This window comes from Pleurodeles waltl, chromosome 6, assembly GCF_031143425.1.
Source record: "Pleurodeles waltl isolate 20211129_DDA chromosome 6, aPleWal1.hap1.20221129, whole genome shotgun sequence".
Classification (NCBI taxonomy): Eukaryota; Metazoa; Chordata; class Amphibia; order Caudata; family Salamandridae; genus Pleurodeles; species Pleurodeles waltl.
Genome location: NC_090445.1, coordinates 1538754591 through 1538778706, shown reverse-complemented (window position 1 = coordinate 1538778706; position 24116 = coordinate 1538754591). Strand labels below are relative to the sequence as shown.

General features: G+C 44.0%; 1 protein-coding gene across 16 annotated transcripts in view; it reads left to right on the top strand.

Moving 5' to 3' along the window:
* RERE (arginine-glutamic acid dipeptide repeats) overlaps positions 1-24116 on the top strand; it is a 798532-nt gene that overhangs the window by 241558 nt on the left and 532858 nt on the right. For 15 of the 16 annotated variants that reach the window (XM_069241143.1, XM_069241141.1, XM_069241137.1 and 12 more), the window contains one exon: positions 180-250. The exons of the other annotated variant lie outside the window; for it this stretch is intronic. In XM_069241143.1, the coding sequence (XP_069097244.1) occupies positions 180-250 (71 nt within the window). The remainder of the gene's footprint in view (positions 1-179; positions 251-24116) is intronic. 16 annotated transcript variants of the gene reach the window in all.

Genomic DNA, 24116 nt, shown 5'->3' with positions numbered 1-24116 from the left:
ACACAGCCTTGTTTGTGGGTACTTTATATATTAAGTAAAGTCCCTTTGTTTTATTTTATCTGCATAGTTTCATTTGTTTCATGCTACCTAGTGTGCAACAGTGTTTAATATGAAAGTTCAGTTCTTTCCATCATAAAATTTAATTAACTCTTGAACACCATCCACTTGTTTTTTTTCAGACTGTGTTTATATTGAGAGTCGAAGGCCCAATATGCCATACTTCATATGTAGCATCCAAGACTTTAAACTGGTAAGTGCCTTAGTCCAGGTTCTTATTTGATGACTGATTGTCTAGCTTCATTTTTCTGTGTATGCATGATCTCACAAGCTCCATATCACTTTTATAAAGTGTGTGACATTTTAATGTAATTCAATTGCTTCCCTTGAAAGGCTTTTAGAATGTTTTATGACCCTGACTTGCATAGTGTTTTTTCTGACCTCCGTCATTTAGAATTCCGGGTCTTAATACAAAACCTCGTTTATTCCTTGTTACAGTACCTCGTCCGTTCGTGAGCTTCTGATCTGTGATGCTGGAAAATAAACATTCTTTCCTTCATCGCAGAGTATTGTCTAAATATTCTGAGAGCATTGCATAAGGGCCAACTCTTTCTGTAACTATAATTCAGAAATTCCAAGTGAATAGTATACTGCGTCCCCATTCCATGTATGTCTCAGCTGGTATCTGGAATGATGAGTTAATGATGTAATTGTATTGTAATAGTATTTATATAGCGCTTACTACCCCTGACGAGGCATCTAAGTGCTTTTTGGCAAGTAGCACGCTACTCCGGAACCCAAGAGGAGTTAGTGGTGGATTAGTATAGGGAAATATGAGCACTGTTTTAGTGTTTTTATGAGTTAATTTGAGCAGATGATATGTGAGTTTGTTAGTTGGAATGACTAGAGTGATGGAGGGATAGAGGAGGGAAGAATTCAGAAGTGTTAATTGGGAGTTTATAGTAATAGGATGAAGCTTTAGATGAGTAAAGGAGAGATAGAGGAGGGAAAAGTCTGTGGAAAGGGTTAGGGAGCTCATAGTAGCAGGTGGGGTTTTTGATGAGTCAAAGGTGAGATAAATGAGGGAGAATTTAGTAGGGTTGTTTAAGAGATCATGGTAGTAAACTGAGGTTTGGGTGAGCTAGATGTGGAAGAGAAGGGAAGAGCTTAGGCAGGGTTATTTTGGAGATGAAAGTAGAAGAATGGGTTTGGGATGAGTCAGAGTGGGGATATAGGATAGATTGCTAGAGGCATGACATGGTGCTAGGTAGACAAAGTAAAGTTTACAAGTGTACGTCTATATTATTTTTATTAATTTATAATTATATATATATATATATATATATATATATATGTATATATATATAATTTGTAATCATTATTTTTATTTTTATTTAATTTATTTATTCATTAATTTATTTTAAAAAAATAATGTACTTATAATTTGAATTTTATCTATAGATTTTATTTTATTTATTTTTATTTAAATTTTCTCTAGTACAGAAGGACTAGAGAAATAGGTATGTAAATACATGGTAAGGGAATATATGTTCAAGGAATATAATGGGTATAATATGAGAAGAAAAGTAGTATTTTATAAACAGACTTTCAAGATTTGTAATATTTGAAGTTAATTAATAAGTGTACTTTTCTAACATTTATTTCTTTCCTCAATTTTTGAATAGTGAAATGCTTATGATAATAAAACATTTGATCAGTGTGGTATAAAAACGAGAGCAGGGATTCATAAGTATCTAATTTAACAACTTATTTAGGAGCTATGCAATGACCTATGTACATCTAAAGCATAGATCAACATACACATATATGTATATACACACATACATATGCATCCACACATATACACACACAAATCCACATACGCATGTACATATATATCCACATACATACATATTTAATCATGAGTAAATATAGATTTGTTAAACAGGTGTAAAGAGTATGTGTGTAATTTATTGTTATGACATAGTAGCGATACATATTTCCTAAAGAACTATACATGTCTAGAAAATACACATAATCCGATAAAATATTTATCAACACAGGCATATGCAGTTCATTGCTGTTTGAATATGGTGGTTATGAAGGAAAGATACACCTCTTGATTAGGCTTTTGAAGACAAGATAGTTATCCGTGGATCTTATATTTGGGGGTAATGAATTCCATAGTTTGGCTGCTTGAACAGAGAATTATGTACCACCTATAGTCGTTTTCTTGTATGGTGGTGTTCTAAGGCAGGGTGCCAATCTTGAGCGGAGGTTTTTTTGTTGAATGTATTTGGTTATTTTGTTTCTGATAAAAAGCAGTCCTGTTCCGTGTATAGCTTTGTGGGTGATACAAAGCAGCTTGAAGGTGGATCTTCTGGCAATGGGTAACCAGTGTAGTGCTCTCAAGACGGGGAGATGTGGGCTAGTGGCTTTATATGTAATAGTAGCCTGGCAGGAGAGTTCTGAATACGTCGTAGTTTTTTCATAATAGTTAGAGATTGTCCATGGTAGAGGCCATTGGCATAATCCAGTTTGGGTAGTGCAAGAGAGATAGTAGCCTGCACCTTGTGTGGAAATCCAAAGTGGGGGAAGATGCGTTGCAGAGTCTTCAAGGCGATGAAGTTTGTTCGTGCTAATTTGTCCCCTTTGGGCATTCATTATTAACTTGGAGTCCATGGTAATTCCAAGGTTTTTAACTTCCTCAGATAAGGAGGTTGTCCGAGATAGTCAGGCCGGGCGCACAGTGGGTCATCATTTTTCCAGTCACCACTCATGACTTTTTCAGTTTTGGAGGCATTTAGTTTGAGATATCTCCAAGACATCCACTGATCAGTGGCTCTGAGGCAAGTGAAGATTTGTGAGTTTTCAGTGTCTTTGGAGCATTCCAATTTAAGTAGTATTTGTGTGTCATCTGCATAGTTGTAGCATGTGAGTTAAAATCATTGATCAATTCTGATAATGAGGTCATGTAGATGTTGAAAAGCAAAGGTGAGATAATTGATCCTAGGGGTAGCCCTGCTTTTATGAGGTACAGTTTGGATGAGAAAGGGGGAGAATAGATAATATTAGTTCTGTTTTGAAGGTAGAATGTAATCCAGTCGAGAGCAGTCCCTTCTATGCTGGCTTCGTGGAGTCTTTGAATTAGAGTGTCATGGTCAACCGTATCAAAGGCAGCTGAGAAGTCCAAGAGAAGTAGTGCAGCAACTCCATTGCGGTCAACTTTGTTTTTAAGATCATCCCGGATTGCTATGAGTGCCTCTTCCTGGGCAGAATCCAATTTGGTAGGCTCAAAGTATGGAATTGTCTTCAATGAATTGTGACATCTGGGCGATTGCTGCACTTTCTATCAGTTGGCCCAGGAAAGATCGATTTGTGATTGGTCTGTAGTTGTTGGGGTCCTGCAGGTCTAGGTTTGTTTTCTTTAAAAATTTACGTATGTATGCCTTTTTCAGGTCTTCAGGAAAGGTTCCTATAGTTGAAGAGCTGTTGATTCTTCTTCTTATAGGTTTGGCAGCAGAAGTAGATAAAAGAATGTTCCTGAAGATGTGGAGGACAAGGGACAGAAGAGCAACCGGAAAGCCTGCTTACTTTGACAAAATCCATAAATTCACCTTGTGATATTTGTTTGAAGGACTTTAGAGGCTGGGTTGGTTTATTCTTAGAGGGGATTTTAGGAAAGGGGGTTGGTGCTGATAGTTTTCTTCTGTTTAAAATAGGAGTCCAGTGCGTCTGCCTTAGTTATGTAATGAGTTGCCAGTTTGTTTGTGAAATCTCTAGAGGGATGACTTCCTCCATGCATTTGGGTTTTCGAAATTCATTGAGAATTTTATAAAATTCTGTTTGCAGATTTAACATTTTAAAATCGGTCTTAGTACCTTTTTATTTTATTTGTTTTATTTTTATTTTTTAGCTTTTTTGATTGATGATTTGTATATTCTGTTAAGTTTGTGTAGCTGCAGTTTGTCTTGAAAGTTGTTGGTAATAAGCCAGGTCCGCTGTAACCTGATTTGTTGCTTTATCTTTTTATGTTCGGTTTCTCCAAGGTGTTGGTTTTCTTTTGTCCTGCTTAGTTGTCTGAGTGGTATTAGATATCAAAAGCTTCCTTAGCTACTCAGTTTTGGAACAGAATGAATTGTATCTAGATCTGTGTTGGCTGTTAGTTGTGTTTCTAAGTCATCAAAATTGAGTTTGCTCCATGGTCGATAGGTGCATGTATGTAAGTAGTTGTGGGGTGTGTTGATTTGTGGTGGTTTATGTTGGAAAGTTATCAAATGGTGATCTGACCATGGGCCAGATGTACCAAACAGTTTTGCCCATTCTGTGTCTATGGGAAAATGTGTTCGTACATATGGCCCCATGTGATTTGCGTGATGCTATGAATGGTAACAAATTCAGGCTTAGCAAAAATTACATCTATGATGTGTCCAGCGATGTGTGTGGGATTGTGTACAATCTGATGTAGGTTCAATGCGACTAGGCCAGTGGTGATAGCTTTTGAATGGGGCATACTGGGTTTGTCAAACCAAATATTACTCCCTAAGAATGCATAGGTTTAAGTATAATGTTATAAGGTTTGAGACTGTAGCTAGAAAAGCATCTGAGAATGTTGAGTTGTTAGGTGGAGGTCTGTTAAGGAGGAGAAAGTTACAGGAGGAAATTGGAGTAGGGTGGCATCTGGTGAATAGGGCTTCACAGCCTTGTATGGAAATGTTGTCTGTTTTGCTGAGATTTATTGCTTGTTTGAATAAAATAGCTAGTTCACCTCCTCTCTTGCCTATATGGTTTTGTGTGGTGGTTTGATAGCCCAGAGAAACGGCTTCGTGCAACACTGGGGCCATGTAATCTCCCAACCGCGAGTGTTATCAATAGTAAGTCAGGTTGTGTGTCCGTGAGCAGGTCGTAGATGTGGTGCTTGTTTTTTTAGTGATCGAGCATTTATGAACTGGCAGTTTAGAAAAAGTGTGTTAGTGGCGGTGTTGTTTTGTTTAGGAGAAGGGTGAGCAGTATATTTTGAACTTGTCGCACGTGTGTTGTTAGTTGTGATAACTGTGTGGGGGTCAGAATAGTCCTGTTTTTCTATATAGTGTTCCTCTTCCAGCTCGCAGCATAGTCCAGAGTCGGTAGATGTACCACTGGTATTGCAAAGTCATGGATAATTAAAGTCATCTGAGGAAGGTGCTTTGCTCTACAGTCAGATCACAGGGACTCCCTACACAAGCTAATTTCATGTTGAAGGATTCAAATATGGATTGCCGGAAGAAACTGTTGCCCACCTAGGTGCTACAAGAAAAGTGTCTTCTCCAAGAGCTTGACAAGGACAGAAACACTAACCGGATTCCTAGCCAATGGTATCTTTCTGCTTCCATGGTTGTATCTAATGAATGGTCTCTTCATTCCAAGCTTCGGAGCAAGGGGCTGTCATTCCAAATTATTACAAGAGGAAAAAATCTATCCAGTCCATGCTTATTTAAGAAGACACTTTGTGGCCTGGGTGTCTCAAGAAAGTGTTTCTTGCATAGATCCATCTTGTAGGAAATTCTCATTGACCCGGGTGTCTCAGGAAGGGTTTCCTTGTATATAGTCATCTCGTAGGAGATTCTAACTGACCCAAAAGTTTGAAGAAAACTTGTAAGCCACAAATACAACTCGGGTTTGTCCAAACCTTTTGTGGGCCATTTTTCACTCAAAGGAATTATGTATGGCAAAGTCATCTGACTGTAGCAAACAGTAAAACTGGAGATTTATTTATCACAATTGCTCACATTGTGTCAGTGCAAAATGTTGGGCTCGGAGTGTTACAAGTTGTTTTTCTTTGAAAAAGTCTCTTTGGAGCCACAGGATCGAGTGACTTCTCCTCTAGGTCATACTCCGCATGGGCGTCGTCTCCTTTGGTAGATTGTTTTCTTTCTGTTGTCTGGTTCGGACAGGTTTCCTTTTGCACCGAGATTTCAAATCAGAAACTCTAGATAACTTTCTTTCACTGTCAGTAATGTTTTGATTGCGCGTTTAATCTATAGTCTAGCCGATGGTACAGTCGAAAACCAGTTTTCGCCCTTCTGGGCGCAAGTGCCTATCTCGGGCCTGTTCGGGCCTACTCAGTCGAAGCCTGATGGATCGGACTCCATTCTGGTTCTGTCCTCATTGCCACGCGTAATTTCCATATGCAGATCAACAAACCTGGTATGTAATCTGTCTCTCTCTCACGATCACCGAGAAGAGCATTGTGAAGCCTGTCGATTGTTTCGATCCAAGAAGACACTACGTGAATGGAGAGCCAGGAGATTAGAGATGGCGTCAAAGTACTGAGTATATCGACACATTTGAGGAAGAACAGGCGAGCCAAATCATCACTGTTGGCCCCTACACCCACTCCAAAAAAGTCCTCGAAGGCCTTGGGTGCACCACTGCCAGAGAGCCATGGTTCGACCTGTAAGAAAATACACGTTGACCAACTATGGGTTGGGCGCAGAAAAAGGCCACGTCTACCTTGATACCGGAGTCGAGCAAAACCATCAAAATCTCAACTTCTGAACCGAGTCAGCGTCCGCACTCTTCGGAGTTGAAACCTCAACGTCCTGCCTCTGAGCCGAAACAGGCTGTACTTTTGGGCCCGAAAAAAGTGCAAACTTCGGAGCCGAAAAAGTATTCCTACACAGAGGAGCAAGGACTTGTGAGCCATCTTAAGTAGAGCCCCAAGCCATATGATGAACGGTCCTCAAACTCATCGAAGCCATCAGATTATATTTCTTAGGACACTGAAATTCAACCCAATCTCGAAATCATGGATAAGAGACAATCAAGGATCCATACGATAAACAGACTGGCAGAATAATTACTGCACCTTCTCCACAGACTAAAAGAAAGTTGGCTTTTCAGGAACATCTAGATACTGCTCCACCAGCAAAGATTTTTAAACGGAAGGAGAAGCCATTACCTCTGCATACTTCTCCCCCTCATTCACCACAACTTTCTTTTTCACCACCACCCACTAGTCCACCACCTTTGCCTTCACCAACTCACTCACAGACTTATTCTCATGGTGATACGGTTGATCCTTGGGATCTGTATGATCCAGATCCCATACCTGCTTATGACCCAGACTTATATCCTTCCAAAGCTTCCCCAACAGAAGACATTACTGCATACACGCAGGTCATTTCTAGGGCGGCAGCGTTCCACGGGGTACTTATGTACAGTGAGCCTTTGGAGAGGATTTCCTTTTTAATAGCTTATCCTCCACCACTCACGTTACCAGTGCCTCCCAATCCTAACTGGCATGATCAAACATGCAGATGAGATATATCAAGCTGTCCTAAAAACATTATTTCAAACAACGCCAACTCCTACAGGGTAGCCACCACATTATTTTGGGGAGCAAACTGCTTGTTAGTCTATGCATAGCATGTGTATCTCCAGCTCCACATGCCATAGAACGGAAAATGTCACTTACCCAGTGTACATCTGTTTGTGGCATGTGGTGCTGCAGATTCATATTCACCCGCCCTCCCTGGAAGCCTGTAGTTGTTGCAGTTTATTATTTGTACATATGTATATACATTTACATCTGCATGGACATCTATTTTACTTACTACTTTTATAGTACATTTACATTCTTACACTCTCACTCCTTCCTACACCCTTTTGCGAGAAAACAATCTAACAAAGGAGTTGATGCCCATGCGCAGTAAGACTGAGAGGAGGAGTCACTCGATCCTGTGACTCCGAAAAGACTTCTTCGAAGAAAAACAACTTGTAACACTCCGAGCCGAACACTAGATGGCGGACGCCATCCATAGCACATGAATATGCAGCACTACATGCCACAAACAGATGTACACTGGGTAAGTGACATTTTCTTTCTCCTTCTTACATGTCTGTCGGGTAGGTACAACATTTTGGCGCAAACAGAAGATTACGAGACGTTGCATATCTGGATTTGTATCAAAATACATGGGTGGATGTATATAACTCCCATGCTCCACCCAGGTAACAACTACCTAATGCAAAGTAAGGCAAGGCAGCAGTATGTGTTGATGTGTGTTACTTTGTATTTTCTAAACCACACAAAGCCATGCAAATCGACTGTGTGGCTAAGCAAATTCCAACAACCATTGGCATAACCAATAGTTATTGCCTTTGGGCATGCAGCACATTAACCCTTTATCAGAAATAAACTGTTTGTGCAATCCTTCATACATTTGGCATTCAACTGCAATGGTCAGAACATCCCCTAGAGGGCTCCACAATAAAAATTGCTTTTGGAAGAAGCATGGTCATGTAACCATATAGTTGGGCCCTAGAGGGCATACCCACATGAAAAGAGAAGGGCAGAGAGCATTGCAATGTAACCCTATATTGAGCCCCTAGAGGGATGAGTGCATTACACATTTTCAGACCTGCTGTCATGGTTAGAACATTCTCTAGAGTTCACCACAGTAAGAATAGCATTTGAAAGAAACTCTGTCATGTAACCATATAGTTGGCCCTTGGAGTGCATAACCCCGTAAAAAGAGAAGGACACAGAGCATTGTAATATAACCATATATTCAGCCCCTTGAAGGCATAGTGCATTACACATTTTCAGGCCTAGCAGGCCTGCTCGTATATTATTACAAACAAGGTCCTTAAAACACAAACTTCTCCCAGCCGTAAAGCAAAAGCTGCAACCATGAGAGCGGTTGAAAAGACATTGAATCGTGGGAGAGGTTATGATTTTGGTGTCCCCCAACCTAGTATGGGGGCCCAGAAGATGAGCTGGACAGAAAGCGCACGCTGCACTTTGTTTTGGTGGTGGTCCCATTGTCCTAGGACCACAACTGGCTGAGTTATGGGCAAAAATGTTTTGAAAAAGGAAGGCCCTGCAAAGCATTATGGGGCGACTTTCCCTGAGTGCAGTGAATATTGTAGCATCTGCTCTCCCGCTGTGCCTGGAAGAGCGGGGCAGAGGTTTCCCTTGTTTTTGTCCTACTTAAAAGGTGCCAGTTTGTACTAAATTTGAGAAGAATTTAGGAAAGGGGCTGCAGATATAACCGATGCTCAGGTAAAGCGCTCCTACCTTCAGGTCGAGTTCCCCCTATATAAATTAGTGAAAATGAAGGCTTGTACCCTTTGTCGGGTGCAGATACCACAAAGAAACAGAGATGCCAGAGGAAGAGACAACGTACCACCATGAGGGTGAAGCAGAGAGGCAAAAGAAAAAAGTAGTGCACCAACACTAAGATATATGGCCGATCATGCATTAATCCATGTAGGAGGGTCAGTCTCCAAGGCGGTAACAAAACAGCCTCAAGGCAGGACAGACCTAAAGCATTTACCTAACAAACCACAGGAGTTTTGAAAGACAGGCCAAGGAACGAATAAAAGTGATGGGCGTTGTTAAAGCCCTCAGAAGTAAATTACAACCTGCCTAGAGACAACGCCTGCCTAGGCTCGACCTAAAAAAACACTTTACATCGGGGCTGCATCACAAACGTGACACAATAAAGACACAAAATCTTAGCAAATATGTGCCTTAATCTGCAACGAGCAGCACACCAGTAAAAGTTGTTAAGTCCTTTTAACATAATGATGACTGCCTTCAGTAGGCAGATTTTGAAAAATGGACAACAAAACAAACTCTAGAGCAGTTGTTAACATAAGTGAGACACACCACATCAACAGGTAAATAACTGCTTAAATGCAACACAATAGAGCTAGACCACACACTACCATTTAAACACAACACTGACCATCTCTATGATATGCAAAGTAAATAAAACACACTACAATCACAAGCGTCCGCTGTCTCCTGTACCACACACCTACCAAGTTTTCCCATTTGCACAGAGCGACTTGTTGCAAAACGCCCTCCGGCGAAACATGTGGCTTTCACCCACAACACGGGTACCACACTTCCCCACATTATAACTCTACAAGTACTTCCCCTTGCAAACTCTCCCAACACAGTACTTCTCTTTCATATTGCACAACAAGAGGTACTCCATCAACAAACTACGCACAACAGACACTAACTACTACAAGTCCCCACACTTTCACTCTACAGGAGACTTCTCTGTGCAACCTCACAATAGGGTACCACTCTTCCACAACTGAAAAAGCTATGGGGTACTCCCTGTGCAACTTCTCACAAGAGTACTACCTTTCACCCAACCATGCACACCACACAGTACTCCCTGCAAGCTACCTCTAGCAGTGCTCCTTTTCAAGCTTACACCCGCACAGAGATACACAAATGAACTACGCTTGTGTCTTTTGCTACAGGGTACTACTCTTTCCCACATCTGAAGTACTATGACATGTACAACAGGCACATATAAACACAACAGCACAAAGATGGGTACTTGACACTGTTCCCCCCACTGCTAACTAGATTGTTTCATATCAAAACATACAGAGAGCAAAAGTAAAGGCTCACAGTACGCTCTCAAAACAACCTACAGCTGAATAATTTAAACTTCCCTCACCTGCCTTGGCATTACTAAGTATTCAACACACCACAACCGTTAACCAGAAATTCCAGAACAGAAGTTAATTTACACCGAAACCTACTAAGAAGGCACATACATTACCAATAATATGTATGTGACATGTCAGTAACAAGAAACAACAATCAAATTGATTTGAAGCAAGGATTTTTTCTTAAGTCACACAAAATAGTAGGAACTCCATGAATTCCAAATAACAGTGGTGAATAATTAACTGGGTCATATTTTAACATTGCAATTGGACAAATGCCAGGCAGGTGATGGTCTTATTTCAGGACACCGCATATACTTTAACAAAATAGCAACGAGACTGTTTTGTGAGACTATCTCCAATGTCCTTGGCGTGTGCTCTATCTCTCTTTCTAAATTAACCAGGAGGCCTTGGGTAGTCTCTTTAACATCTCTAGACCTGCCCCAATCAAACAACATCTTTCTACCTTCCTTAATGAAGTCCAAGTCTACATTATTAGCACCTCCACTCCAAAAACCAGGTTTGGAATCCAGGACATTGGGGAGGCTTTGTCACAAGCAAGCTGCACTGCTATGGTCCCAAACCCCATATTCTGTTCTTCCACATGTGCACAAGTGGAAAGTCCCTATCTACTTAGTGCTGCTGACTGTCACAAGACACCTTGACTACAGTGCTAGAAAGAGTAGCTTCACTTCACCTCTTCAGTCCACACTGTGGGGTGAGCCATAAAATATGCAGATACGCAGAAAGCACACAAGACCCTGGAAAGGGTCTATCCTGTGCCACAGTCAACTTAATTTAGAATTTGTGACTCACCGTTGACTGTATTTCTGCCGGAAGCTCCATGTCTCATTTCAGCATTATACTTATTGTGAAGTAGACTTCTGGCCTTATTCCACTCTCTACAGCACTGTCCTTACACTTACAATCACCATTGCACTATCCATAAACTTAAGACAATTCATCTGAAAACATCTTCTCAGTTTATATTTCCCCTCTGATAGCTCCTCCTCCTTGCCAGACAATACCACTCGCCTCCTGCTTGACAGCTGCAACTGACACCAATTACCAGCGGATTTGAGGGTGGTTGGACCCAAAGTAGTCCTCCGTGGTCCTAGGGACATCTTCCTTCTGGCAGGCCTCCTACCCTGCCAGAAATGGCTCTCAACTACCACAAGTGTCTTGTTGCATTTTCACACAGGTCCTTTAGTCGTCGCATGGATGCTTAAATTTTAGGCTAGGGACTTCATAAAAGACACCGGAGAAACTGCAGTAGAAATAATTCCATTCTTGCTCCAAAAGGTCTTAATCTTGCTTTCACTCCCGACCATACATCACAATTCTACATACATACTCTGCTAGCTTGGAAGTGTGGATTTAGCCTGTCTGTACCCAAGGAGATTCTAAGTAGAGCAGCGGCTCCTTCCTCCCTTCCCACGGGGACTGGGCCTTACTGATTGGCTCTCTGAGTCCCAGGCAACCTGAGCCCTCCTCCCACACCTTCCCTGCCCCCTTACGTTTGTGGAGGGAACCCCAAGACAGACACCTCCATTTGGTGAGCCCAGCTTTTTCACTGCGCCCTAATACAGCCCAGTGATCAAGGATTCCCAGGAGACCTAGGTAAGGAGCCCCAGACTTTCCTGGGAAATTTTATTATTTGTGTAAAAGTGTTTTCTACTGCTACCCGTGCCTGTTTATTGTAGACTCTGTTTCAGGCAGCTTGGCCTTTTAAAGTGTTTTTTAGCAGTGGCTGTTTGAAATTCCCCTCCTAGTTTGTGGCAAAAGACTGCATAAAGCACCCCCCCCCCCCCCTCCTTTTTAAGTAAAAAGGCTACGTACACCTCAGTGGCTAACCAGAGTGTGTTTTGTGAATTGTGCAGGGTAGCACGTTCAGGTCTGCAGCACTAAAGACTACCCACACAATGAGGATATTACTGACCTTTGGGTTGGGTAGGCATCTGATTATGCTTCTCTACAAATCCATGAGTGCCGACGTGGCGGGGCGCAACTGTGGGCTCGTGCTGCATGGGGTGCCGACTTAAGACACGCCCCTTGACAATGGGGACTGGACATAAATTTGCGAACACAGACATTTTGTAGTAATGCTTGCTTCCGACCGATACATTACAATTTCCTACAAAGAATCTACTTTACTTCAAGAGATCTGCAACGCATGGCATGGACCCAGCCATGCGCCTGTCCCCGTCCCCGCTGCTGTGCGGAGAAGGCTGTTTTCCTGCACTTGGCGTGGAACTGTAGCGCAGTGCAGACTTTCTGGGAACGAGTGGTGGACGACATGGTGCAGGTCAACCACCTGCCTGTAGTTCTTATACCTCAGTGTTGTTTGCTGGTAATGTCAAAAGGCAAAAGGACCGTAAAATTGCATACAAGTTCACCCACTTAACCATAATACTAGTGTAGCTTGGAGTAGCTATTACATGGATGTCTCAGCGAGCCCCAAGGATAGATCAATGGCATAGAGATGTGGCCGAATGTTCCTTGGTAGAGGTGGTATGTGTACAAGCAGACAAGATGATAAAGTCGAAGAGACACCCTGTAGTTGGCGAGCCCTTTGCGACAGATTCTTAGACCCCAATGCTGCAACATCAAAGACAGACACTGAACATAGTGTTAGCCCTGATGACTCTGAGAATGCAGATACTGCAGGTGTGGGAACTGGTGTACCCTCTCATCCTTATCCACACACGCGGCTCTGGATGGGTAGAATGTATCAGGTTTAGTTGGTTCATGGTGGGTGGCAGATTAAACATGAGAATGTTGAATGTTTCACTGTGGACTCTCCCGTGTGTTATCGTACTTGTATTGTCACTTATGCTAATAAAATGACTGCCATTTTACTTGTTAAAATGAAAGATAAAGGTTTTAAAAGCAGTGTGGAAGTATTGTGAGACATCTTTCTCTTAGATCATCCCGGGAGGAAAAGTCCCCACTTTCTTCGACCCTTTGAGGAAAAGGCCTTTTCTTGGAAGACCGTGAGAGAAAGTTTTGTTCTTAGCTGGCCTTGTGAAACGGTTGAAGTGTTTTCTCTTTGTCATGTGCAGGTCCCTCCTTTTATTTCAGGATGAAAACACCATCCTCCATGACCCCTTAAAGGAAGCTCCAGTTGTCTTAGAGGGAAAGTATTCATTTAGGCGATTCTCTTATTTCCATTTTATTCCCCATTTGCTGGTTGGCATTGCTGTCTCATTCATAGTTTCCTACCACTGATGTTTTGCTTGATCTGTCTTTGAGTTTACATTACAATAAGATTGTAAATGTTCCCTTGATAATCTCTTTTGTGCTTTTATGTTTTGGCATAGAACAAATGCTAGTGCTTTGCTACATTGTAATGTTTTTAAGTTTTCTGCATTTGTTACATAGAAGAGTTAATCTAAGGTTTTTTGCCGAGCTTTCGGTTTTGTTACATCTTCTATGAAACCTCTCCTGTGATAATTTTCTTAATGTTCTCACTTTAAATGCTGTTGTCTGAAAGCAATATTTTTTATGCTGTGGTTTCTTTTCAGTTTGTATAGCGATTCATTCATGCCTTTTCCATATCAGTAACTTGTTGCTACTTGGTTCAGTTTACTGCCTTGATGGCAAATTTGTGACCTGAAGATCACACCAGTCCAGTGGCAAGTGTGTGTGTGTGTGTATATATATATATGTGTATATGTATATATGTATATATGTATGTATATATATATATATATATATATATATATATATATATATATATATAAAAATATGTATGTATAGAGAGCGAGAGGGATAGATAAATATACACACATATATATCTCCATTGACAGAGCTAGGCTGTTTCAGTGATTCTTTCACTCCACAAGTATTGAAAGTGATGTTGTTTGTCATTTTTGTTTCAACATTGTAGCTGTACCGTTAGTTACCAGTTGACTATGCTCATAGCGGCCGTCGTGTAGGTCCAAAGTTTGTTTCTGTCCTACAGTTCCATGGACATGCCCTTGATGAGACACTTCCCCCTATTTCATTACCTTATTCCATTGGTTGTTCTAGATTCTCAACGTTTTTCTTTTTTAACTTTATTTCGAAATCTTCAGGGCTAGTGGCATCCCCGGATCTTCTTAGTGAAGGAAATTATTGAAGTGCATTGTGCTTTGGTATTTTACAGCCCACCTCCTAATAACTCCACAGTGTAGAGAATAAAGAACTTTTATAAAGTCTGAGCCAAGGTTCTATCGTATAGAAGATTTGTTTAGAATTTGCAGAGAAGTATTTTTGTAAAAACTGTCATTAAACATTTTTTTTTGTAAACCGACTTTATTGCAGTTTTTGACAAGAAAATACATGACCTTTTGGCACATCTCCATGTTACATTGATAACCACGTTCAGCAGTGATCTATTTATCTAGAAGAAGCAAGGAGGCATCAGAACAGATGTCAACTCAAGTACCGAACAGTCCCCCAGGAAGGAGTTAATGATCCATAAACAAGATGTGCCCCATTCGTTCATGCAAACACCTGCAGCTCTCCTTGAACTAAGAGCCATAACTCCCTTCAATTTCCCTTCCTGCTGTGTGTCCTATCATTTCCCCGCTTCTGTGGGGTTGTGTGTATCAGTGCTGCTGCGGAGGAAAGTCTACCCAGTGGCTGATGACAGTGCAGCCTCCTAAATATTCCTGTCTCCAGGACGTTCCTATGTATGAGGCTCTTGTCAGGGGTTACCACTTGGAACTGCTATCGAGTTGTGGAGGAAGCGTTGCAGCTCTTCAGTTGTCGAGGATTTAGGGTGCTGTAATATATTCACTAGTGTCTGCCATGCCCTGGCTACATCAATGGAACCCTGTCCTACGAACAGTGGAAGTGTCCCCCAAAGATATTCACTGGCCTGGAGGGCACGGATGGCCATGCCTTTAAAACTATGTATTGAATCCATGGGGTCATGGTAAATTTGAACCCCCAGATAAGGTAGGCAGCGAGACTCCCATTGCAGTGCCCCTAGGCCTTCCAGAGAAGCTCTGGAAGCTTGCGTACGGAATAAGCAGGATTTTCATCAGTTAACGTGATGGAACAAAAGCGCCCTAGTTGGTCCCGGGCGCCTACCAGATCCAACTCTGTGTCATGTCAAATAAGCAAAATATCATCTGCTTATAATGTAGTGTGGTGGGTCTGAATGCCCACCTAGAGTCCCTGACATACGTCCCCAATTCTGACATAGCAAACCAATGGTTCCATGGCCAGGGCAAACAGAGGCGACATTGGGCAGCCCTGTCTATAGCTGTCTGAGATCCAGCGTATTAGCCAGACTTTGACTAAGGGGTCCAATTAGAATAACCTGGTCCAAGCTATAAACCCATGACCCAGGCAAAATGGGTCATATCGCTATAAAGGAAAGGCCACTCCAAGCTATCAATAGCCTGCTCTATATCAACAGCGAAGTCTACAGACCTCTGCTCTGTCATAAGTATTGGCTTCTAATACTATGAAGAATCTACTAATATTATGAGTCATGTCTCGGCCTGGGATAAATCCCGCCTGACCCTGATGGATAAGAGTGGGCATATAAAGAAGGAGGCAGGTTGCTAGATTTCCACTTAAGATTTTACAATAATTGTTCAGCATTGATAATGGCTGATAGGCTCTTTTGTCATGGGCTGCTTTCCCCAGTTTTAATAGAGGTATGATCAGGGCTTCCTGGGTTGATTGTGGAAGCGTGCCAGTATCTCTGGCAGTCTTGTACAGGTCCAGTCTGGGGGCCTGGTCCTCCCCATAGGCGGATTAGAACTCCACTGGGAATCTGTCTGTCCTAGGTGTTTTGTTTCGGGCCATAGATTTGATGACCACTCAGATCTCCTGGAGGGTAATGTCCCCGCCCAAGTCCTCTGTCCTCTCTGGCAGAATGGTAGGGAGAGTCGGGTGCCAGAAAGGCCTCCGTCAGCAAGTGAATTCTCCACAGCACTGCTGTAGAGTGGCATAATATTCAGAAAATTCACGTTTGATATCCTCCTGGCGTTACACCCTGGGTACACTAACTGTGTCTAGTTCCACTATAACCGATCCATGTTTGACCCGGTTTGCTAGCTGTGCAGGCAGCGACCAAGTGTGGCCCCTCTCTACATCAAATCACAACATATAGTTCCGATAACCCAACAGCGCAGTCTCTCAACATTTTCAGCAACCGTCTCCTTAGCATCAAGAAGGTCAGACTGCACTTCTGGGCGCCTAGCCAAGCGTTGTTCATATGGGTGCAACATGTCCTCGGATGTCAGGACTTCCTGCAGCAGGGTCTTCCTGACTCTCACTGACTCTGATATACACTGACCCTCAAGCACCACCTTATACACACCCATTTCCTCTGAGACGCAGCGGTCCCAGTAGTTCATCGAAATATTGTGTAATGGCAGTCCCAATTTTCAAGTCAGGATTTTGTTATGGAGGTCGTCATTGCGTGTTATGAAGATAAATCCAATAACTCCTGGAGATTTCAGTAGGGCCCCCATCAAGGGGAGTCTCCCATGGCATAAAAAGAAGTAGCCATTCAGGACACAGACCTATCCCCTAAACTCAATCAACCGATAGCCAACCCACAAACTCCCCCACCTCAGGGCAGGCTGGTCTTCTCATACAAACACACAAACAACTAACATGCATTTGTGAGTGTACCCACAGAAACCACAAAGCAAAGGAGGCAGGAACTATCACTTCAACTTAATTAAAAAATCTCACAGTTCACCACCTGGCTCTGATAAGTTCATCCCCCACGTGAGGTGTGTCTTCAGGCAGTTCTTCATCTGAGATTCCAGCGGTCCTGACGCTGCTGGATAGATCTGAGCTTTCCCCCTTCCAGCGAGAAGGTCAAACCAGGTCCTGCTCTACTCCTAGTCGCCGCCACCACCTTCACTGCCCAGTGTTCTCTCTGCGCCTAATCAGTTGGGCTCTCCCCTGCGATTCTTCCCTTCGCTGCTTTTTCTTCTTCCCTTCTGGCTCTTCTCCACCCAATTCCACACCACCTGTGGGGTTCAGAATTGCATTACCGCGGGTCACCACTAGTAGGCAGGCAGGGAACATCATAGGGTATTGCAGGCCAGTTTGGTGGAGCTGCTGATTAGTGTCAGTGAACGGAGACCTTTGCTTTTGGGCTTCCTCTATAAAGTCTGGGACGATCCTGACCTTGTGGTTGTCTACTCGAGTGTGCCTCTTGGCTCTGGCCTGGGCTAGGATATGATCAGTCTCTGTAGTAAAGGAGTCTAGCTGCCACTGGGCATGGTGGCACACGTTTGGGGGCTGGGGGGCGGGAGTAGGTGAGTGGGCTGGGACCCTGAGAGCTGTTTCCTGGGCATAGGCAGGCCCTCAGTAACCACTTCCTTCTGAAGTCAGCATTCCAAGAAGGACAGGGTGTTCTATCCTTTAATACGATTGGGGAGACCGTTTTTGCTGTCTTCTGCTATGATTTCAAGTGTCTGCACTTTGTTCTCAATGAGAGTGAGACTCTCTTGTATAGTTGAGATATCCAGGTGTATCTCTGCCTTTGTTCGCTCTACAGTGGTGACCTTCTCAGCAAGACTTCTATGGTCCTCTATACCCAATACTGACACCAATGTGTCGATTTTGTTTTTTAACGCTTCCCTAGAGGCAATGATGCCCTACATTATGTCATGGGGAGGAGGGGCAACAGCGGTGTGTCTGCAGAAGCACCTATCAGGGTCGGTCCCTTCACATCCAAGTCTCGCTTTCATGTCACCTTGCCTGTTGCGACAGAGCAGTGGGGGGGATCTCCAGGTATCTCAGCACAGGGCCTCTCTCACCCCAAGGGAGCATCTTAAGCTACTCGTTTCTGCCCCCTCCAGCACCCAGGGGACAGAAGAGCAGGGCAGCCTGTCACAGGCAGCGTCCTGGAGATCCAATTTAGAATAGTCACACTAGTGCTGCTTCCTTGCTTAAGAGTGAGCACGCTCGAGAGTTAAAGCCTGGCAGCCTAGGGTGCCCAGTTCTCTGTCCAGGCCTTTCTGTGGTGCTTCCAGCTGATGAGACCGCCTAAGGTGGCAGCAGGAGTTTCCCCAAAATTGCAATGGTTCTCTCAAGGGCTGAGGGTCTCCCACAAGACCACATCAGGCTGCCAGATAAGGCTCTATCATGGCTCCCAAGGAAGGTCCGTCAGTGGGAGGGGGGCCCTTATCGGGGCACTTTGTGAGTCCTCGACCTCCAGGCCTCGCTATACCGCAGGACGATGCGTCTGCACTGGCTGAGGGTAGGGGAATCAACTCTCTCGTGAGTCAGTTTCTCCAACAACCAACAGAGTACAGTCCAGGGGCAAATCGCCCACCTCGTAGATGCAGGCCCACCCCACCCCTCGGCGTGCACTCGAGGAGCACCACAATGCAGAGTCTGTAAATAATGTGGCAGTAGTCAGCAGGCATGGCCGAGCACTAAGACTCGCTGCCGTGGAGTGGTCCAAGCAAGGAGGCGGCGAGGAGAGGTTGCTCCCAGACGTAGCAAGGCATCAGTGGTAGCCCAGTGTCTGGTCTGCTTGGGGTCTTCAGGTCCATGATGCCCACATGACCTTTTTCCGACTCTGCCTGAGCAGGGGGTTCCACAGGGCATTCATATCTCCGCCTGCATGTCACCTCATCTCGCCCTCTCCCAGCCCCCATTCATAGTGCTGGTGTAGGTAACAGCGTGGGGCCTGGTTAATGAAAGGGGCCTGCTTAGGAAGCGAAGTCAGCCCCTCATGCATGTAAAATATGTGGAAGCTCTTGCAAGGGAGGCTAGAAATCTTACGTGTATGTATCAGACTTTTCTGCGGCATCCCTCCTTTATTAAGCCTGATGCTTTGTTGTCGTGTCTCTGGCTGAGAACTGCTAGGGAGCTCCTCATGAAATTTAAGTTCTATTCAGTTCTGTAATAAGGCCTTTTATTCAAACTATTTGATGCCCTTCCCTGGAAGCCACAATGTGGTTTGGTTTGGCTAGTATAGGTCATGAACAGGTACTTTGAATACTCATTGTTTTCAATTGTTTTGGTTTTGTTCAAATAATTTTCATAAAATATATGTAAAAAACATCAAGAGGTCGTAGAATGCATTTAGATGGTCCAGTTGCAAAGCAGTGAATATGGATTTAGGAGTACGGTATTTCTATCAAACCTATCCAAAAGGCAGCAGAACACTGTACAGGATCAAAGACGAGCATAATGTCAGCAAGTGATAGAGCTAGGTGAGTTGTGGAATGTTAATGCATGGTAATGTAGTGATCTTTAACTCTCCGAAATTCAAGCATTATTGGGGTGGTCCTGATGAATATGGGGATGTTGTTCCAGGCCCTAAGTACATAGATGGAAAAGGCACGCCTTGCTTTAAAAAAAAAAAAAAAAATCATAACACTTCCTAGTCTGCAGTCTGGTGTCCTTGTAGCGAGTATGCCTAAAACCACCAGAGGTGTGAGCTTTTCTACAAGATAAGCATGGGTGTTTGTGATGGGTTTGTTAATAGTGCAACTGGTATTGAAGATGGTCCCGGCTGGCAAGGGGAGTAAATGGTGTTCCACCATGATGGGAGTGACGTATGAGCCTATTTTTTCAGGCCCTTGACAAGAGGAGCTGTGACAAGAATAATGCCTTTAAGGGGTGCCATTGTGTAGTCTGGATGACCATGAAGGAGGGAGTTACCACCATCCTGATGTGAGTACGAGAGCTAACAGCTGTTCTGAAGTTTCTTTGTGAAAGAACCTGGATAACATTCAAGATGTCACATACCACATTTGTTGTATACTTGGGTAGCAATGGGCATATGGGCTGTAGTTCAAGGTATTCTAAAGTATTTAATGTGAGGAAGGAGTTTGACAGGTGCTAAAGGAGTGAGATGCTAGTGTTCCCCTGAAGAGATTTCTTCAGATTTTTTCGAATTGGCAAGAGGATAGGGGTAGTTCTAATGTATAGGTCTGCCATGTGGTGGTCTTTTACTACATTGGCTATGCTCCCTGCCTAACATTATTTGTCTAAGACAGGTAATTTGTCTGCCAGATATGTAGGGGTGTTTCTGATGACTTTGGGAGGTGATACAGCTGGTCTTGAAGTCTATGTGGACATGACAACTGCAGTCAGGGAAGTTCTTTTAGTGCCTAGTAATGTAGTCAAATTTCTTCTGGCTCTTGATAAGGTGATCTGCATTGTGTAGGATGCTTATCTGATAGAGATTTCTAGCTGCATATTCATTACCTTTAAAATTTCTAGGCATCAGCTTGGAATCCCAACTTTTGCTGAGCCAATACCCTTGCACGTGCTGTCAGGTGGCATCATTCTGATCTGCGTGGCGTCGTCGGAGCCGTCTGACATCACAACACCACCCAGTGCGCGTACGTCAGTTCATTTCCTTCTGTACCGGTTAAGGGCAGATCCAGAACAGAGCTACCCTCTGTCTTTTTTTACAGGGCTTTCAACCTTTTTGTTGAGATATTTTGTCTGTTAGAGGATGACCTTGAGAAAGACCGGATTCAAACCGTGTGGTGCCTGCCAAGGTGCCATGTCAGTGACTGATCCACACCAGGTATGTTTATGGTGTCTGTAATGAGACCACCATTCGAAGTTGTGCTCGGACTGCCAGGCCATGGCTTTGAAAGCTTTGAGGGAGCGGTCCCTGAAGTTCATGGCGGACCGGAAGTCGACATCTGCCGGTGTGACTTCTCAGAGGTCACAGTCCGGTCGAGGAGAAGGTCGCAGGACAGCTCCAGGAGACCGAAGTCCTCTTCGTGACACTCTAGGTCTTCCTGCACTCGGGAAGGAGGCACAAGAAGTCCAAGTGGCCGACAAGGCAACTCTGGAACATTGACGTTCCAGGCACGCTTCCACAGAACCAATGCCAGGGCCGACTCCGTGCCTTCCTCCCTCCCTTTTCGGAAGCCGGGGCGACCCTCTCTCTGAATGAGACACGGGCCTCGTGTCTCGTGTTTGAGCGGGCCGTCTTCACTGGAGCGCCCTTGGACCCCGCTGGATCAGTAGAAGCCCCATCAGGTTCCACTCTGTTCCACGCCTGCGGCTTAAGACCCTAATTTGGTGGGGCCTTGTGGATCAGATTCTGGATCTGGAACGTCGCCGGCCTCTCACAGCCGGCCTTCTCCGGCACCACTGGCGGTGCAAGCCTCATTTTAGTCACTGACGATCTGGAATTACATCACACAACGCCAATTTAGGCGCCAAGGGCACCCACAGGTGCCGGATCCATTCTGAGCATTTTCTTGAACAGCCAGGCACTGGTAAAGAAGGGGAGGGGTCTTTGAACCCTCCAGAGATCCCCATGGATCCATTGGACTGGTCTGAGGAACTAGGAGAGGCCAGTGGACTGATACCTCACCAGATGGTGGCATGCTCTCTCCTCCTATGGTGGCTATGGAGGAGGTTGCTTCATACCCAGTGGTGGTGCGTAGGGTAGCTGAGGACCTGGACCTACATTTGCCTACAGTGCCGGTCAAGACTAACATCCTGACAAAGGTGCTTAGCCGGGGACTTCCACATCCGAACAGATGTTGCCCTTTAATAAAGTCCTCACTGATGTCCTGCTGGGGACGTGACAATCGGCTGCTGCCATCACCCAGCTTGGCTGCCCCTAGTTTCCTTACCCAACACCCTACCCCAGAGAGCTTGGTAGTATAAGTATCTACATCCAATGGTGCCTTTCCTTCTGCAGCCTGGATAGGGAATCAAAGAGGCTGGATCAGCTTGGGAAGAATATTTGTTTTCTTCCAACAGCTTGGCATTGAGATCGGTAAACAACTCATGCCTATTGGGCTGATTCTCCCACACTTTGTGGGATTCGGTGCTGCCTCAGGTCCCAGAGGACTCACAGGCTGGTTTTTTTACCAAGTGGTTAAGGACGGGATAGATGCGGTAAAGTTTACCATCAGGTGTGGTTTGGACATGACCGACTCGCTGTGTAGAGTGATTTTGTGGATGGTGGCCCTGCGACGCCACGTCTGGCTTCGTACATCGAACTTTTCTGGGGATGTCCAGACAAGCCTCATGGACATGCCCTTCGATGAGTCTCACCTATTTGCCGAAAAAGCAGATTTGGCGCTGGAGTGCTTTAAGGACTCCTGGGCTATGGCCACGTCCTTGGGCCTCTCGGCGACCCCTCCACAACAGTCTGTATATCGCCTCTTTAGAGGTTTCTGTCCACAGAGCAGCCACTGTCCTCCGCCAGGCCAACATCTTGTGCAAAGACTAGGTTGTGGTGCCTTCAGACCCAGAGGGTCTCTGCCTACTGGCATCAATGCAACCCTCGGGCATGCCACAGACAGTGTTTTGTGGCCCTCTGGAAAATGTTTGCGAGTACCCATGCTTTAGGGGATCTACACGAGCCACACCTCCCTGGACTCCACAGGGTGTCTAGTTTTCAAAAATATCTCGGTTTGGTAGGCTTCCTTAGATGGTCGCCATGCCAGGGACCAAAAATGCACGTTACCCACTTGCAAAACTAGGTCGTTTTGTGATGGATAATTTTGATGTCTCCACAATATGCTTTGTTTCCTGTTGCAGGAACTAGGCCTACCCACACAAGTGAGGTGCCATTTTTATCAGGAGACCTGGGGAATGCTGGGTGGAAGGAAGATTGTGGCTCCCCTCAAATGTGTTTTTAAGACAAATTTTGCAAGGGATTCTGTGTAACAAAACCTGGTGAGAACTACACAAGTCACCCCATTTGGATTCCCCTGGATGTCTAGTTTTAAAAAATTTACAGGTTTGCTAGGTTTCTCTAAGTGTCACCTGATCTAGAGCCCAAAATCCACATTTAGACACTTTACAAAAACACATCAGTTTTTAGTGGAAAAATGTAATGTGTCCATGTTGTGTTTTGGGGCGTTTCCTGTCGTGGGCACTAGGCCTACCTACACAAATCCGGTACCATTTTTATCGGGAGACTTGGTGGAACACAGAATAGCAGAACAAGTGTTATTGGCAATTGTCTTTCTCTACATTTGTGCCTTCCATAACAGTGTGTAAGAAAGAAGTAATTTTGATAAATGACCTGTTATTCACATGGTAGTAGGGGTACACCCAAATTCAGAGATGTGCAAATAACCACTGCTTCTAAACTTCATATCTTGTGCCCATTTTGCAAATACATAGGTTTCCGTGATATTTTCCCTCTTTATATTTTACCAAATGAATTGCTGGATACCTGGTACACAATGAAAAACCATTGCAAGGTGAAGCTCATTTATTGGCTCTGGGTACCTTGGGTTCTTGGCAAACCTACAAGCCCTACTTATCCCCGCAACCAGAAGGGTCCAGAGGACATAATGGTATATTGCATTTGAAAGTCTGCCAAAGAGGAAAAAATACCGAAGGAAACATGGACAGAAATTGCTGTCATTTTTATTTCAATTTCAATATTTTTTTTATTTCAACTGTTACTTTCTGTACGAAAACCTTGAAGGATCTTCACGGATGACTCCTTGATGAATTCTACATTTTGTCTACTTTCATAAATGTATGCTTTCTGGGATCCACCATTGGTTTCACACCTGTTTCTCTCACTAACTGGAAGGAGGTGGGTAAGCACAAAAAATAGTAATAATGGGGTATGTCCCAGTGAAATGCCAAAACTTTGTTGAAAAATGCAGTTTTCTTATTCTAGTCTGTCTGTTCCTGAAAGCTGGGAAATGGTGATTTTAGCACCTCAAACCCTTGTC